At 41.6% G+C, this 17,194-nt stretch overlaps 1 protein-coding gene across 1 annotated transcript in view; it reads right to left on the reverse strand.

Annotated features, from left to right (window-relative positions):
- Positions 1-6,637: 6,637 nt before the first annotated feature.
- Positions 6,638-17,194, reverse strand: part of GAD2 (glutamate decarboxylase 2) — a 40,394-nt gene continuing 29,837 nt past the window's right edge. The window contains exons 12-16 of the mRNA XM_050971523.1: positions 14,552-14,630; positions 12,705-12,854; positions 10,867-10,974; positions 9,834-9,923; positions 6,638-9,194 (exon numbers count right to left, since the gene is read on the reverse strand). Coding sequence (XP_050827480.1) covers positions 9,021-9,194; positions 9,834-9,923; positions 10,867-10,974; positions 12,705-12,854; positions 14,552-14,630 — 601 coding nt within the window. The 3' untranslated portion in view covers positions 6,638-9,020. The remainder of the gene's footprint in view (positions 9,195-9,833; positions 9,924-10,866; positions 10,975-12,704; positions 12,855-14,551; positions 14,631-17,194) is intronic.

Genomic DNA, 17,194 nt, shown 5'->3' on the forward strand with positions numbered 1-17,194 from the left:
TGTTTTTAGATTGCTAATAATTATTGTTCTCTTCTTAGTATCTTCCTGGAAGTGTGATGCCTAAAAGTGAATATTATGTCCTTGTTGAGGCTGCACCAGTCCTCACTGTTGACTAGGTCTGAAGGATGACTCAGTCTGTGGTGCAAGCCATTTTCCCACTCATATATTCCAGGCTGACTATGTACTTTTTCTCTCTGATAAAACATTGTTCAGCAATAATTGAGACCCTTTTTTGAAAGGCTGTTACATAAAGCACCTTCAATCTATGACTGTGATTACTGGCAAGGTCTTGGTAGCGGGGGAGCTACAGGGGTGGCTTCTGTGAGAAGATGCTAGAAGCTTCCCCATGTCTCACAGAGCCAGTGCCAGCTGGCTCCAAGAGGAACCCACCACTGCCCAAGGCTGACACCATCAGGGGGGGTGGTAGAGCCTCTGGGACAAGATATTTAAGAAGGGGAAAAACAATGGTGGAGAGAGGAGTGAGAATTTGTGAGAGAGACAACTCTGCAGACACAAGGCCAGTGCAGCAGGAGGGGCAGGAGGTGATGCAGGAGCCAGAGGAGAGATTCCCCTGCCCCGTGGTGAGGAGCTGTGTCCCTGCAGCCCATGGAGCAGAGATCCCCCCACAGCCTGTGCAGGACCCACCCTGGACAGGGGGATGCAGCTGAAAGAGGCTGTGACCCTGTGGGAAGGCAGTGCTGGGTCAGACTCCTGCCAGAACCTGTTGACTTGTGGGGACGAGCCCACAATGGAGCAGGTTTGCTGGCAGGATTTCTGATCCTGTGGGACACTGGCCCTGCAGCCTGCTCCTGAAGGACTGGACACCATGCTAGGACCCACACTGGAGCACTTCATGAAGAACTGCAGCAAGTAGGAAGGACTCAAATTGGAGAAGCTGGTGGAGGACTCTTTCCTGTGAGTGCAGCCCCACAGTGGAGCAGGGGAAGAATGTGAGGAATTCTCTCTCCCCTGAGAAGGAAGGAATGGCAGAGACAACATGAAGAACTGACTGAAGTTCCCCACCCCACTGTGTTACCACAGGAAGGAGTAGACCAAATCTGAAGCCCAGGAAGAAGGGAGGGAGGAGGGAAAGGTGTTTTAACATTAAGTTTCTATTTTCTCATTCTCCTACTGTGATTTGATTGGTAATAATTAAGGTAATTTTTCCAAGGGGTGTCTGTTTTGCCAGTGATACAAACTGGTGGGTGATCTCTCCCCATCCTTATCTCAACCCATGAGCCTTTTGTTAAATTCCCTGTCCCCTGCCCAGCTGAGGAGGGAAGTGCTAGAGTGGCTTTAGAGGCCAATGTCCAGCAAAGGTCAACTCACCACAGTCCTGCTTGAAGTGATGCCCTTCACTTGTGATTACTGAAACCCAACCTATCTTGTCATCCTGTTTTTCAAGTTGTCAAGATTGGTTTGAGTTCAGCTGTTACCTTTCCTCTCTTCTTCTCAGATTTCTGCCCCTCCTTGCACCACACCATCAAGTCACTGGACAGACAGTCTGTATTTCACAGTCTGAGTCATTAGTGAGCAGCTGGACAAAAATCAGGTCTGGGACAGACTTATGCAGAGCTGTTCTCTGTGCCACCTACAGAAAACTCTCTGGGTACATTTATTAACCAGTTTTATGCCAAGCCCATTACAGTTTCACTCAGATTACATGTCCACAGAAGGGATTAAGAGCCTTTCTTGCCCCTCTATGCACCAACAAGCACTTCATTGGAGAGCTGCTGTGGGTTCAGATCTCATTTGACAAAATTAGGTTTGGACCTGAGACCTCCTGATGCTCTTTTTGAAAGTCCCAACCACCAAAACACGGAATGAGAGAGGAGACCTTCTCTGTGAGGCTTTCTTGATTTTCAGACTATTTTTTCTGCTGTTCCTCTTCTTGCAGAAGTTCTTCATGAGCATCAAGTTAGTTCATGTCCAGTGACCATGTAGTAATACAGCCAAGGATGATGGACAGCACAGTGCCCTATCTTGGGGTCATGGTCTAGTGGTGGACTTAGCTGTGTGAGGTGAATTGTTGGAATAAAAGATCTTAAAGGTCGTTTCCAATCAAAACAAGAGTACCAAAAGGGCTCTGTTACAGCCTGCAGAATGTTGTCTTTGTGCATGATTCCAGGGTTTTTTTGTGTACCCAAGAGTACAGCAGGAGTGTTTTTTAATTGCAATGTCCTCTGTGATGCAGAAGTCCAACTTGCTGCAGCATTGGTGCTGTCTGCTTGGGTTAGACCCTGTGGTGATCTCTCCTGCCAAATGTGTCCAGTTTTCCACAGAAGTGGTTTAATTTGTTCACTCTAAAAACAAGCCTGGAAGCAAGTGAGGCTGCCTACAATGTGAGCAAAGAGGAGGCTTTGGAAATGTGACGGAAATATGAAGGCTAGTGATCAATAGCTGCAATTCATTTAGGAGTTACTGCCCTTAAATTGCTTTCAAGGACTGTAATACAGCAGTAATTTCAGCTGTGTTACAACTGAGGCATCTGCAATCAGCTCCAATCACTGTAAGCCTTTTTGAGTTTGATCATTTTTATCTTTCTTGCATAATGATTGTAGCTAAACTAGTAGAAGAAAAGGAGAAAGTGATTGCAAATTGCCATCTGTAGAAGACAAAGTCTGTCACAGGGACAAAAAAAGGGCAAGCTGTTTCAGAACCAATGGCAAAGTGTTGAGATGATCTGTGCATACCTCCTGGGTGCCAGTGTCATTTCAACAACACAGGATTTGCTTGTAGAATTTTCTGCAACACCAGCTCATAAAAATATGAAATAAAAGAAATGGCAAAGGGAGAAATGAACCAACACAAACTGAACTGTGATATGCACAGACAAAGCCCTAAGTGTCTGAACAGACAATTTTGACCACTACTATAAATTGTACATATTTTATATTTCACTTCAATATGATTATTTCTTTCAACTACTGACACCTATTGGAATTTTAGTAAATGTAAATGTAATCTGTTTGGTTAAACAAGGAAAACACTTCTGTAGTAGTCAGCATTGCAACTCATTTGTATTGAAGGTAAAAGGACAGAGTGAGATATGGAGGCACTTTCACTATTTCATAGTGCTGCCATTTATCATTTGCTGTTGGATATGAATTCCTGAGGCAGCTTATTGGGTCTGTAGTCTTAAACAGGAAACAATTTTTTTTAAAATCCAAAGTTATTACAGAAAATAACACAATGATAAACTTCAAGTCTAAAAATTTCTATTAAGGCTTCCATTCAGAACTGTCATGAAATTCACTGAATAACAGGATCTTACTTATGGCACTCTGCATTTTATTAATGTCCTGCTCATTAGTATCACTATTAATACAGTTTAATTCTCAATCTCCCAAATTTAATATAGATAAACTTATTTGGAGTAGCAGCCCAAAGTGTTGGTGCAAGAGCCTATAACCATAAGGGCTATAAGGGATAAGGGGATTCATAAGGATAAGGGATGGGGATTCATAACTCATTTCTGTGTGCTCTGATCCCAGCAGTGATGTAAGTGCCTGCTGCAGAAGGAAGGTGCACAGTCCCTCTTGCCCCAGGAGCCCTCTCTGCAGGCACTGTGTAGAACTGTTGTCCTTGTTTCTCTGAGCTTTTTGCAGCCAGGAGAGTTTATCATGCTGATGAAATGTGCTGGTGGAAGTCATGTGTCTGGGAACTGGTGAAAAGAAACTACCTATGTCCCAAAGTCAACTTCATTGAAAGAGGAATCCAAACAGAGAATCGCTAAAAATTTCACATTTTATTTCCAGAATCTCTATTGGGCAGAAGGAAATATTGGTGAAAGAGAAAAATCATCCTGTGAGACAAAGTTCTGGGAGAAGTTCTGTACCCCAAGTCCTTTCCATGCTTTCCAGTCTGGAGCTGACAGTGTTACAGCTTTTACTGCTGCCAGCCTTGGGCTTCCACTGGCTGCCAGTGCAATACAAACAGCAGGGGCTCATCTGAATGGGGAAATTAGCTGGAGCTGTTTGGCAGGGACTGCTGGGGAGTCATTTCCGTGGTGGGCATTGCCTCCCAGCAAAGGAGCACCTGGGAAGCTCTGCTGGGCATCCTGGTGTGTGCAATCCCCAACCACTTGGCTCCATCCCTCTTTAAAGGGCTGCCTTTAAAGAGCTGCAGGCTGCAGCTGACTCCTTTAATACAAGTAATTTTCTTTTAGCTTCTCAGAGCAACAAAAACATGTTTACATCAAGTCCCAGCCATCTCTTCTTCCAGAACCACTTTCATTACCGGGACAGAGGAGGATGGGTAGGAAAACAGAAGTCCATCATGGAGGGAGTGTAGAGGTGGGAGAAAATGTAAATTTAGTGATACAGGATTATATAAAATAATAACGTTTTCCAGGGTAATGGGACAAATTAAGTGCACCTACTCTTATACTCCCTGACCTGCTTGTTAGTTTAATATTTGTATCTTTCTGTTGCTATATAATTAAACTCTGACATGGTTTTAATGTCCAGTGTAGATGAGATGGCAGTAACGCACTAGATCCTGTTACTTGTAATGTGAAATCTTGTGGTTTAGAAACAATTCCTTTCTATGGAAGGTGAGGACTCCTTTAGAAATTTCACATAGTGCAGAGCAGTGCATTGAACTTGCCCTTCCTGGTGATTGGTCACAGACCTATGGAAAGTTATCCCTGGAGGTCACAGGCTAAAAGTGTGTACTCTACAGGACTGGGATTAAGCAGTCTGGGTTAACACCATTTAAAGCTAGATATTTGAATGCTTTTGGAATTCCCAGCATCAGCCATCAGCTGGAGTGAGAACATGTGCTGGGACAACTGTTGAAGACAGTGGGAGAGTGGGACGTTTCCATCCTTGCTTGACTTGTGACTTTTCCGTGCCTGGGGAAAACAGCCTTTGCTCTGTTCATGAAATGGGAATTTAAGGAACAGGGGTTTTTTCATCTCCACTTACAATGCAAGAATTTCAGCAGCAAGGCTTTTATTCTATTACAGAAAGAGGTAAATATTCTTTTTCTTCTAATCTCAGACCCAATTTCTTGCTCCGAAGTACAGTGTAAAATCTTCACACCTGCATCCTACAGTGCTGTAACGAACAGTGCCATGACCTTTAGGTGTTCTGTCTTTTCAGTGAAGAACAAAGTGAGGTCTGTAATTCTTTCAGCTGCAGCACTTGGCTTTTCCTTGATGGCTGAATTAGTCCCTTTACTTAGGCTGGCCAGGTAGAGACATGATGGTTCAGACACTGTAGGACTCAGACATCAGCACATTAAAGACAGTGTCGTGGCTTTGTGTGGGGCTCACTTTCTATCTAGAATGAATTTCTTCTTGGCAGTTAGCCTGGCTAAGATAAAAGATACACATCTTCTTGAACTCTGTCTTGTTTTGTTCATTCCTTAGCCATGCTGACACATGAGTCAAGTACCACTAACCTGATACTTAACCCTGCCTTCCTTGGAGATGTAGGCTGTTGGGTAGGGGAGAGGGACCCTCTCTCTGGATCCTGCCTGGAGGCTGTTTGCAGAATCAGCAGCATCCACAAGGAGCCAAAGTCATCAAGAGCCAAAGTCCACATCAGCCACATCCTTGGGTGGTCCATCATGTCTTATGAGACTAACAACTCAGCTGGGCTGACAACTTCTTCAGCCTCTCCTCTGCTCCTCAGCCACTCTCGTGGCTGACAATAGGGAACCAGGGCCAAGGATTTGCAGAAGCTTCACAAGAGCTCACCTGCACTATTTTTTTCTGCATTAACCCCTCAGCAGCTATTAACTACTGGGTATGGAGGCAAGCCAGTCATTTCACAAGCCCAGGCTTCATCCATTCCTGTGAGGGTAGTGCTCAAAAAGGCTAAACCAGTGCTTCCCTTCCCAGCGCCAAGTGGAGAGCTTCACTGGGATGAGGACAGTAACTTATCTCCACAAGTTCTCCCTCTATTTCCTTACAGGTCTCCCAGCTGGGTTCTGTGCAGGTATTCAGCACAGGTGTTAACCTTAAATTCTGCTAGAGACTTAAAGAAATGGTAGAAAAAAGAATCCCATTTCAGGCATGAGCTTCCAGACTGCTGTGGCTTTAACAGCATAGTTTAATTTCTCTGCTGCTGGTATTGCACTGAGCAGCACTGCAGAGGGTGGGAGAGAAATAGAGCAGATTGGTGGCAGATTTTGAAGGGAGGTAGCCTTGGGCAAGGAGAGACATAAAGATCAAAATCTTAAATTTTTGTATTGGTTGTTTTGTCTTTTTTACTTCATAGTCATTTTAAATTGTTGCCATTGTATAGTCTGTGCTGTCCTGGCAAGTGCCCTGACTGTGTTCACTGCTGTCCTGAAGGCTGATTTGAGTCTATGGTTAATTTGGGAATACGTACTTGTGAAATAAAAAGACAAAAATAGAGTTTAAAAAAAAAATTGAGGCTGTCTGAGGAGAAAAAAGCAACTAAATCCATCTTGTAAAGATAAGGTGCAGGACTACCAGAGGGCAGATTTACCTTTGTATGCTGGTGCTGAGTATTACCTCTAAAAAATGTCTGGAGTACCGACTCAGAAAAAGTCTGGTGGTGGAGTTGGTATTTTTATGTTATAGCAGTGAACAGAATGCATCTTGTAATGAAAAAATCCAGCAGGAGACATAAAAAGTTCCAATTAAACATTCTCTTTATTGGGGTCTTGCTCCGAAATGGCACAAACGCTTGGAGTGCTCATCAGTGCTGCTAATGGAAAGACCCAGAGTCACAGGTTACACTTTTATTTGGACTTAATCAACACCACAGATAAGATACTTTGGTCAAACACAAGAACAGATTGCTATGCCACTCCTTCCTGGCTGCAATAAGTACAGTAATGTGTAAAAAATAAACCGCTGGTGATCCTGGAACACCAAATGTAAATCTTGGATTGGCACATACATCTAATAAATACGCTGGTTGCACTTAGCACTTTAAAACAGAATTGCACATGCAAGATGTAACCGGGCTACTGATCACCTTTGTCGTTGTCCCTGTCCTATTTTTACTCTATAAGTTCTTTGCTTGCCTTTTTTCCAGCAAGAATAAAGAATATAATTTGCTGCTCTAGTCAGTATTTCAGTGATTAATCTGCTGATTTTGACACGTTTAGCAGAGGTCACATTGAGGCCTTCCTGACAGAATTGGTATCTCCTCTACAGCTTGGCTTGAAACACAATGCAGGTGGCAATGAAGTCACTGAAGTGAGGTGAGGGACACTGTGTGTGCCCAGAAGCTGACGAGGAGAGGTTAACACCAAGCAAAGATACAGTAGAGGGACAGGCATGAATGCAGTTCTTACAATATCAAGAGTCAATACCACTACCACACAAATAATGACATATCAATAATATATTGTACAAGCTTATACAGCAACACATGTTGATTTGCAACATTGTACAGTTTAAATCTAAAGTGCACAGCCTCAATCTGAGGTGACAAAACAGTACTATCAATATAATAAAGGCAACACAATTACAGACACTATTTATTTCCTCTTACTTCATGTCCTCATATTACATTGAATCAATACTCCATTTATCTATTTTAGATGAAATTAAACCCACATTGCACTTCTTTTTTTGTCTTCAAGTATTTTAGAGACAGCAAAATCATATTGCTTTACAAACACAAGTTGGCCATTTAGGCAAAGTTAAAACCAAAGCTTTAGTAGGGTTATAAGTAGACAGGTCTAAGCTGCAGAACTCTTACCAAAACTTCCAGATGTTGAGGGGAGAAAAGATAAATTTAAGTTTTCATGCCAGAGACACCTCTAAAGCTAAGGAATGATGCAGCAAATAATTTCATCAAGGGCTGTGCCCATGGTTTCTAAAGAGGTTTTGAGGCTCTGTAGGGGTTGTTCTTTGGCAGATGTAGTCATATCTTGACTTCACTGTAGACAAGGATGGAGTCCAGCAAGTGAAAATCCTTTGACAAACCAGTCTGTACTGAGACCCCACCCCTGTCAGATTACAGTCACATTTAATTTAGACCTTGTCTTGCAGACCTGTACATCTGTAAGAAGTCTTCACCTTCTTAATGAAGCTGTGAGGTTTTCAATGTAGTTTGGGACTGCTCACAGCAGAAATAGTTTTGAGATAAGAATTTACTCAGCTGGGACCTTTTTTTTTTTTAATAGGCTTTTTAAACACAGAACACAGAAACCATCCAAATACAGCCTTATTTCAGTCTTGGTTAGCACTGTGTATTGGTTGTGCGTCTGCTTAGGCCACAAGGGAAACATAACTAGGAATAATAGCATCCTATTGTTGTACTGTAATTGATCTTATTAAGTGGTTGTAAGAGCTGCAGTCCTCTTGAGGTTTTTCAGTAACCAACCCTGGAGATGTACAATCCATATGACATGGAGAAAGAATGTATTATGTGGGCTTGTCTTTTAAAATAAGCAGTAATAAATATTCGAGGCACCTCCATCAAAAGAAAAAGAATCCCAGTTAATTTTCAGCTTCTATACTTGCAGTTTTATAACCCATATAAAATAAAAATATATAGTTTACAAAATAGGATTTGTTATATATATATATATATTTCCTTTTGTAAAACTATACTTATTTAAATACATTTGAAATGTTGCTATAGGTAAATTAGAAATTCTGTTCTAATACTACGAAAAAGGCAAAATCCTTTCACTTTTAAACATACACCATGTATAATCTGCATCTCACCCTCCCACTTCCCTCAATCTGATTTTGTCATAATTTTGGGCAACTCTGGCATCATTCTGTCTGATTGCTGTTAAAGTAATTACTGCGTTAAAATTTGGGGTAAAATTTTAAGTATCTTCTGGTCTTCCTTATTTGTTTCAATGAAGCTTTTTTGTGCACCTAATTATTAAGGAGGCATTCTAAAACTCAGGAAAGGACTTTAAAGGAGCCATGTTTCTTGATTTTAAACTGTACTCTACTCCAACGCCACAATATAGAAATAGATTTACTTTGGAACAAACTACAAATACATTCGCACAGTTTGTGACAACTTAATTGTCTACTTAGAGGTCCAGGAACAGGCTTTCACACCCAGTTATTATAAATCTTGTCCCAGGCGCTCTATTTCATCAATCAGGAAATCAATGTCTTGGTGAGTGGCCGCAGGGTTGGAGATGACCATCCGGAAGAAGTTCACTTTGTCCCCCAGGGGCTGATAGCTCACCATGGTCGTGCCATACTCCATCATCCTGGCTTTTATCACTGGTGCCACCTGCAGAGCAACAGAAAGTAGGGGATGATGATGGTGACTATTATTATTATCATAATAATCATTATTATCATTATTTTAATTATTGTCATCACCCTCATTGTTATTAAAATATATACTTCCTTTTTTTTTAATGGAGGATGGAGAGCTACAAGCAGCTGAAATGAAATTACATCCAATATTAACAAAAATATCAATGTCCAGTAAGGAATAAATGTCACACTGAAAAGGCATTCGATTTATCCTGTTTCTTTGTCAAGCTCTTTAAGTGACAGGGGAAATTTCCCTCTTCTACTCCCTCAATATGCTGACAGGGACACAGTAGCTGTTTTTTGTACTGTTCACCACATGGCTACAATTGGTTTCATATGCCCGGGTGCTGTAGTTCTGCTGAGCTTTTGCTGCCCTTGCTGCGTTTAGTGACTGCAGTTCCCAGTACCTCCAGTACATAAACACGGAGCAAATACGGGCTCTGCACACGGGCAAAGCCAGGGAACACCACACCCGGGGACCAGACAAGGTGCTGCCAGACTGGCCTGCAGGAAAACGACCACGGAGCTGTCATTTGCCAGCACCTCCCTTGCCCTGTGGCCTGGGAGATGACTGTGGGGATTGCCTGCCTGCAAGGGTCTCACTGCTCACCTTCATCAGGCGGCTCGTTCTCTCTTCGCTGTCCTCCACTCCACGCAGGCTGGGAGGGATGTACCAGAAGCAGACATTGGTGTGCTGAGGCTAAGCACAGAATAATGATGGTTTATGTTGTAAGAAATGCTCATAATATCTCAACTGAAATTAAGTTCATGCCTTCCCTCCCTCCCATACATCATCTTGTGACAGCAGTCAATGGTTTTCATTATTGTGGTCCACTGAGAGTCATCATCATTATTAATGCAGAAAAGATAATTTCAAGCAATTTATTCCCAGGGTGTCAGATGCAAAAACACATCATCCAGCTGGGCAAATATATTTATGCCTTTCTGAAAGGCATCTGGATTTTGCAGCTCCTGTCCCCTCTGGGGGCTCAAGGGATCATGTGGCTAAGGCAAGAGTCTATTACAGATAATTTAGAGGTGAGGACTGCGTCATTTACTTTTATTACATGACAGAATAATACAGAATCTGATTTTCCAAACAGGAGCCACAGGTGTTGCATAAGATAGTCTAAGATTTTCTTACATTTAATGGAATTTATTACTTCTCAATTTGATTCAGCTAGCTGCTGTATTAATATGCATGCACCACAGTATCTTAGCTCATTTAACATCTATGGGACCACTAAGCAGAAAGGCATAAAGTAAGAACTAGTTGACATTTTTTGCATTTTCTGTGCATTTTGTGGGGTACTGTACACCCACTCCTGACAGACCCTGCTACAAGCAAACTGCAACTTGTTTTTACAACCTAAGAGTTTGTTCTCATTGTACCTCTGTGTGTTGTGTTAGGCTGAGATACCGGTGTTTTGTTTCAGCAGGGTGAAACTGAGCAAACTGAACCCTTATGCACAGCTGCCTCATCTCCCTTGTCCCTGCATTCCATGAGGCAGAGAGAAACTGGCACAACAAGAGGCTTTGTTACAAGGGTCCCTGCTTTCTGTCTCACACTGTTTGATAGCATCCCAATAGGTAATGAAGCAAACACTGTTCACCAACTGAGAAAAAGAGGTTGCACTACATACCTTTCCATCAAACACCATTTCATACCCTTCTCTGTTCTTTATTTTATTGTATAGGTATTCAGCAAGTTCCAAGCACTTATCAATTTGTGCTTCAAATCCTGTGGTTCCCTTTACAGAGAGATGAAGAAAAGAAGTTATGTAAAGATCTGTTCTATGAATTAGAAGGGCGAAAGGACCACGCAATACTTGCCAACACATCAGCAGAAGTCACCTCTCAGAAGTCCCTGTGAGATCAAGGATCTGATTCTATGTGATGAAGGGCACTTTGATAAGCAGAGCTCATTTGTCTGTAGCTCTTGCCACTGACACCCCTATAGCCAACTCTGCAAAATAAGCATCAGGTCCTTGCTTGGTTCTCAGGAAGATTTTGCTGAGAACCTGAATAGCACCTCAAAGGGTGCCTTTGGCAGACTTTGCAGAGAGGCTGAGGGTGGTTTTGGACAGCTTGGACTGGCATGGAGGGGGGTCTTCAGGAGATGTTGAGTTCCAGACATAGAGTCTCCCACTATTTTCAGGATAGGGGATTTTCATCTTTCCCTAATGATACACTAGGGGCTTTCCAAGAATATTTTTTTCTTTTTCAGTTAAGCACAGAATGGGTAGATACAGTTTTAGAGCCCAGTCTAATGCCTGTGGAAATGCACACTTTGTTTAGATACTACCCTGCCTCTGTAGTGTTCTTCTCTCTTCTTTTCTAACAGATACCATACCAACTCAGAAGCTGTGTTTTTAAGAGCTGCAGAAAAGCCTGATTTTTCTTCCCTGGCAGAAGTCATAATCCTCTCTGTGACATCATAATTGTTCCTGCAATCACCAACTGTGATGCCTCAAACAAAGGATGCATCTTCAAGAGGAAGGAAGGGGAATAAACAGCTGGAATAGATAAACTCTTTAAGAAACACACACCCTATTTTGTAACGTTAATATTACAAGCAGAGTGTGAGAAGAGAAAAAGCAGCGCAAGGCATATTGAAAAAATGGGCTTTAGAAGAAATGTCTCTGAGTAATGGATGCATGTCCCTGCTAAATCTGTTCTGGCAGTGCAGAACTGACTTAAAAAGCCCTTGTCATTATCCCTCTGTGTATAAAGATTTCAAAACAGAGTAGAGGTAGCCCTGGGAGAAAGGCTTGGAGTAAAAGAGACATGTGGTTAAAATCGCCTGCCACTCCTGCAGAGCCCAGTTAGCACTACAGCTATTGCATCCTCCTTTACAGACTCCCACACCTCCTCAGAGGTTTAATGAAGCACATGAGAATCTTTAAGCTTTCTGGAAATGAAAACAGTGATCTCATCTCCTCTGAATCAAGCTTAGGCAACCTGACATAACAGATTAAATAAATACATACAAGAACTTATTTAGCAATATAGATAAGGTAATCACTAGAGCTAGCGTTTACAGATTTCCCAGTGAAGTTTTCCTCTACTCCTTCAAAAGATTACTTCATATCTACTGCATGCAATTAGGTATTGCCTAGGTATTCCAGTCTTAATTTGCCATGTATAATTTCTGAATATAATTAAAACATCTTTTTATTTCCAGAAATCTTTGTAACAACATTCCTAGGTATATGATTTATGCTGTTAGACTCCTACAGTTACACAAGGCAAATGCTATGCAAAGCCATAGAGTTCAAGTTTCAAAATCATGTGTGCTGCTTTGAAGCTCTGTCCTTAAAAGTATAAAACCCCCAGAAAATAATAATGTTCTTTCTTTCATGTTATATATGCGAAATTCAGGTCAGGTATTTTCTAAAGTTATGATTACAGAAAAAAAACCCTGAAGTGTATCTGGTGTGCATTATTTTAATACAAACCAATGTATAGCAGGCAGTCCTACCTTTGCCCTCCACATCAGCCATAGCTTGAAGACATCAACATGCCGTCCACACTGCAAAGCCTTGTCTCCCGTGTCGTAGGAGAGGTCGTAGTGCTTGTCTTGTTGAAAGAGGTAGGAAGCGTGCATTTGATTGCAACTCTGCATCAATCCCTTATGGACACAAAGACACAAACACAGGGATGTCAGCACAGATTTGACTACTGCTTTGGGGGAAAAATTGCAAACGCCCAAATTCAGCCAAATACATGTCCAAGCACAAAAGGAAGATCAAAAAGCCCCACAAAACCAGACTTAGTTGCTCAATGGATTAATCCCTATCGGTGCCCAAAATGCCTTGGTACCTGATCCAGCAATGTGTAATCCACTCCCAGATCGAAATAATTTTTTTTAAAAAGCAGGACATTGTGCTTCCTAGCAATCTTATGCTTAACTTAATTTTTGGATCTTGCCTTTTATTCTTTGTTCTGGTTCCTTTTCCTCCTTTCCTTTGAAGGCTTCTTTTCTGAGTCAGACCAAGATAACTGGTGACTAATCTAAAGAATATCACAGCACTTTTCAATTGCTTTGGTCTCTAAAATTCTGATTTTTATTGTTTTCTTTCTTTGTAGGAACAGTTCTTTTCTGCAAAGCCCTCAGCTGTAGACTGAATGCTTAAGCGGTATAGAAAGCTTTGAACAGACTGAAGAGCTATATGGCCTTTAAAAACCCAGCTAGACCTATTTCTGGGCTGCAACATACCATTCTAAGAGGTAAGGCTGTGGGAGGGACAGAAGCCAACAAGGTGAGGAAACCTGGCTCATGAAAGGATGAAGTTTCCTTTTTAGCTTTTTAAGTAAAATGCAGAGAGCCACGTTCTGGCTCTAGTTAAGTTCTCAACCAAGTTTATGTTATACCTTAGGGCTGTTGCCTAAAATGGCAATTTCCAGTCCAAGAAGAATCATAACATGGCTGTTTATCATCAAGTCTAATTTTTATGTGTAACTCAAAACTGAGATGGCAAAATGAGAGGGGGAAAAGGAATTGACTTTCTCCTAATCTGAACCATCTGTTCGCACTAGAAGTCAGGGATGGTACTGACTTCAGCTGGGCAGGCTTTGTCTTGGGGAACTGACCCAGAGGGCAAATAAAAGCCAGTTTCTCTCTTCCTAAGTGCAATCACTTTGTATACAATCTGTTGTACAGCTGTTAGCAAAACAGCAACCAGCTTTTTGATAGCTGGTCTATTAAGTGGTGGCTGTACAGCAGCTGTCCCAGTCAGTGATGGTTATATGAAAATTACAGGCTTGAAGGGTAATTCAAATTCTAGCACTAAATGAAACATTTACTTTTTATTCCAAGTGCACTTAGTGCTCCACTTTTATTTCCATGTGCCCCAAGTGGATATATAGATCAAAGCTGGGTAGGAATACCATAAAAGTCTAGAAAGTGTAATGATGCCTTGATTCTGGACCAAATGTTGTGCTGCATGTAAACCACGACCTTCACCCCAAGAGGACCAGAGTTTGCATGCAGTTACACCTTATGCTACACAGCAACTAGAGGGGTTACACAGTCATGCAGCCACAACTTAACCACGGATATTTAGAATGGAAAGTCACAAAACTCTGTACAGATAGTGCCATTGATTGCCTCATTTTTGCTAGACATCTGCTTTAATTCCTTCTGCAGTCATGGCTGAAGCATATAAACAGAGGTCCTTTCTCAGTTCCTGTTATAATCCTCTTCACATCAGCAAGTATTAGCTATGTTATTAGTATTAGCTATGGCACAGTTATGAAGAAAATATGCAGGATTTTCAGAAGTAAAATGCCAGAAAGAAGCAGGGAAGCATGTATATTGTGACATACCTCTTCTCTTACTAGCAGGGCTGAGCACTGCAGTGGGACGCCCATCATCTTGTGAGGGTTCCAGGTCACTGAGTTCGCCCTGGGACAGAAAACCACATCAAGCTCAGACACTGTACTATGTGATGAAACCCCAGAGGCATTTAGAAATAATTAGAATAATACCAAACATGTAGCAATACTCACTTTTTTCTTTTTCTGAGCAACCAAATGAAAATAATCATGGCAGAAAGTAATGCCTTCACAGGGGACCTAATCCACTCCAGTTGGCTTTTGGATGACAATCCTGGCAAATCACCACAGGATAATTGCTCTATCTACTAAAATTAATCAGCATTAAACTTTCTGGGGAGTCATCTATACTTTACAAACATAGGGCAAACTTCCTAAAAACATGCACTTGACTGATGAACTTTCTAAAATTGCACAGTCAATTAAAGATGCAGATAAGAAGCTGGCAATCCAGCAGATCTCCCTCCATCTATTCCAGTTTCAGCAAGATTTTCATAACTAGCTCACACAGGCATTAAAAAAAAAAATCCTTGAAATACTTCTGGGTATCACTAAGTCTCTGAGTAACCTAGAAAAGCTGGCCCAAAGTAATTTTTCTTGTTGCTCTGATGACAGAAAATTTTCATAGCTCCTTAATTTTTGCTCAGGTACAGCAATTCAAACAACTACAGTAATAAGCATTAAACTGCCCATCTTGCCAGAAAAGAGTCTGATTCTGCCTCCCTTCAGGACATGTGCTGGAAAAACTGCTGTCAGCCTAAGTTTTGGGAACAAGCAGAGAGCTGACACAATACAGTCTAGAGAAGAGGCATTTGGGACTGTGGTGAGGGCTGAATGGAAGATTGTCCAGTTGTTTATTATTTTAATTTTGTGTTATGCTTGACTGGCTATTTTGTAATTACTATTGTTACATATGATGAGTTAGCTGATAAATGTATGTATTTGCATCCTATTTGGCAAGCTGTCAAGGACACATAGTGCATGTGATTTTATCTAGTGCAGTGATTTGTATTTTGATGGTATAAACTGGTATAAATCAATCAACTGAGGTGTGGGAATACTTAAAGGACACACTTGCAGGTAACACTGATGGGAACAGAGGTAAGCAGGTTAGAATCAAGCAGTGTTTTCCTTTGTAGGACTTGGAGACAGTGCTACAGGTTTATGCACCTCTTGCCAAATTGCTTCCACTCCTTCAAAGCAAGCGACTTCAAAATTCACATGGACATCAGGCAGTACTTTTGTGCTTTCTTCTTTGCTATTTCAATGGGACTGTGCAAGTGCCTCATGCAAAATCTGTAGGGAACTGTCTTCCACAGGCAACATCTGGCCACTTGGCTTGGCTTTTTGAGTATTTGGCAGCTTTTAATCAGCTCAGTCAGTCATCTGATTACAACACCAAAGCTAATGGTTCTGAACATTCACTCGGGTCTATGAATTTCCCTTGATTTGATACTTTTTAATTTTTTTTGTGCCAATGCAAAATCAGATGGAAATTCTTTAAGAGACCTCTAAGTAACAACTCTCTAAGTGGTATGTATTTTCTCAAGCAAAAGGGTTACTCACTGACAACCTAGTCAAGATGGGAATTATCTGTCTAAAACATTTAATCTACCCTATGGTCACTTGTTTACCTAATTACATACCAATTGCACACAGAAAATTAATTAATTATGTAAAATAAAAAAATCCACCATTTTTCATTTGTTATCAGTTATTTTGGGCTTCTGTCATCAGTATGTGTTTGAAGAAATTGCTGACCAAGACAAACAGTGAAGTAAAAAAACCTACAGGAATCCACAGATGTTTTCCAAAAGCATCTCATGTTTGCCCAAATACCTGAACCCCAAGAACTTATGTGATTTTTTGGCTATGGGTCAAAGATAGAAAAACAAGTTTTTCCTTTACAGATTTCAAATGGATGACAGGGGAGATTCATGACTGGCAGAATTTGGTCCTGAGCCATCATTAAATACAGACTGATGCAATCCCTGACCAGCCACAGCCCTGGGAAGGGTGCCCAGACCCTCCAGGGGAGCACTCACTCCCTGCACACATGCTTTTCTCATGTAGCTGTGACCCCCTGTCTGAGCCTCTGCACAGGGACACCAGGCTGGAACTCCTGATGTTGGCCAGACCTCTCTGCTCCACACACTGGGGCTTGTGCTTCCTTCAGGGTGCTTCCAGCACCTTGAAATCTGCCATGGGGGTCTGGAGGGCTTGGTAAGGACAGTCCTGCAAGTCATCCTCCTGTGACAGGAGTATTTCTGCTGGCTGGCTGTTACCAGAAGGATGTGAGTACTCAGGGCACAGTGTGCTGCAGTAAATGTTCCCTCTCCCATCAAACATGAGTAACAGCTCCAGTTCTCTTCTACTCAGACCTGTGAGGATTCCATTATCTACCACAAAACAGAAAGGTCCTTAAAAGGTCTGCTCCAAAGGTTCCCACACTTGAGATCTGGACAAACTGAAATGAGATGCTGTGTCCAGCAAGGAGAGGAACAGCATTCAAAATACCAAATTTCCTTAATTCACTGCCAAACATATTGAGATGGTACTTATCAAAGCACTTAAAATCCAGTGGAGCTCTGGATCTAAAGCTATTATGTGGAAAATGCTCCAAAGTAGATTTAA

This window comes from Serinus canaria, chromosome 2 (assembly GCF_022539315.1).
Source record: "Serinus canaria isolate serCan28SL12 chromosome 2, serCan2020, whole genome shotgun sequence".
NCBI lineage: Eukaryota > Metazoa > Chordata > Aves > Passeriformes > Fringillidae > Serinus > Serinus canaria.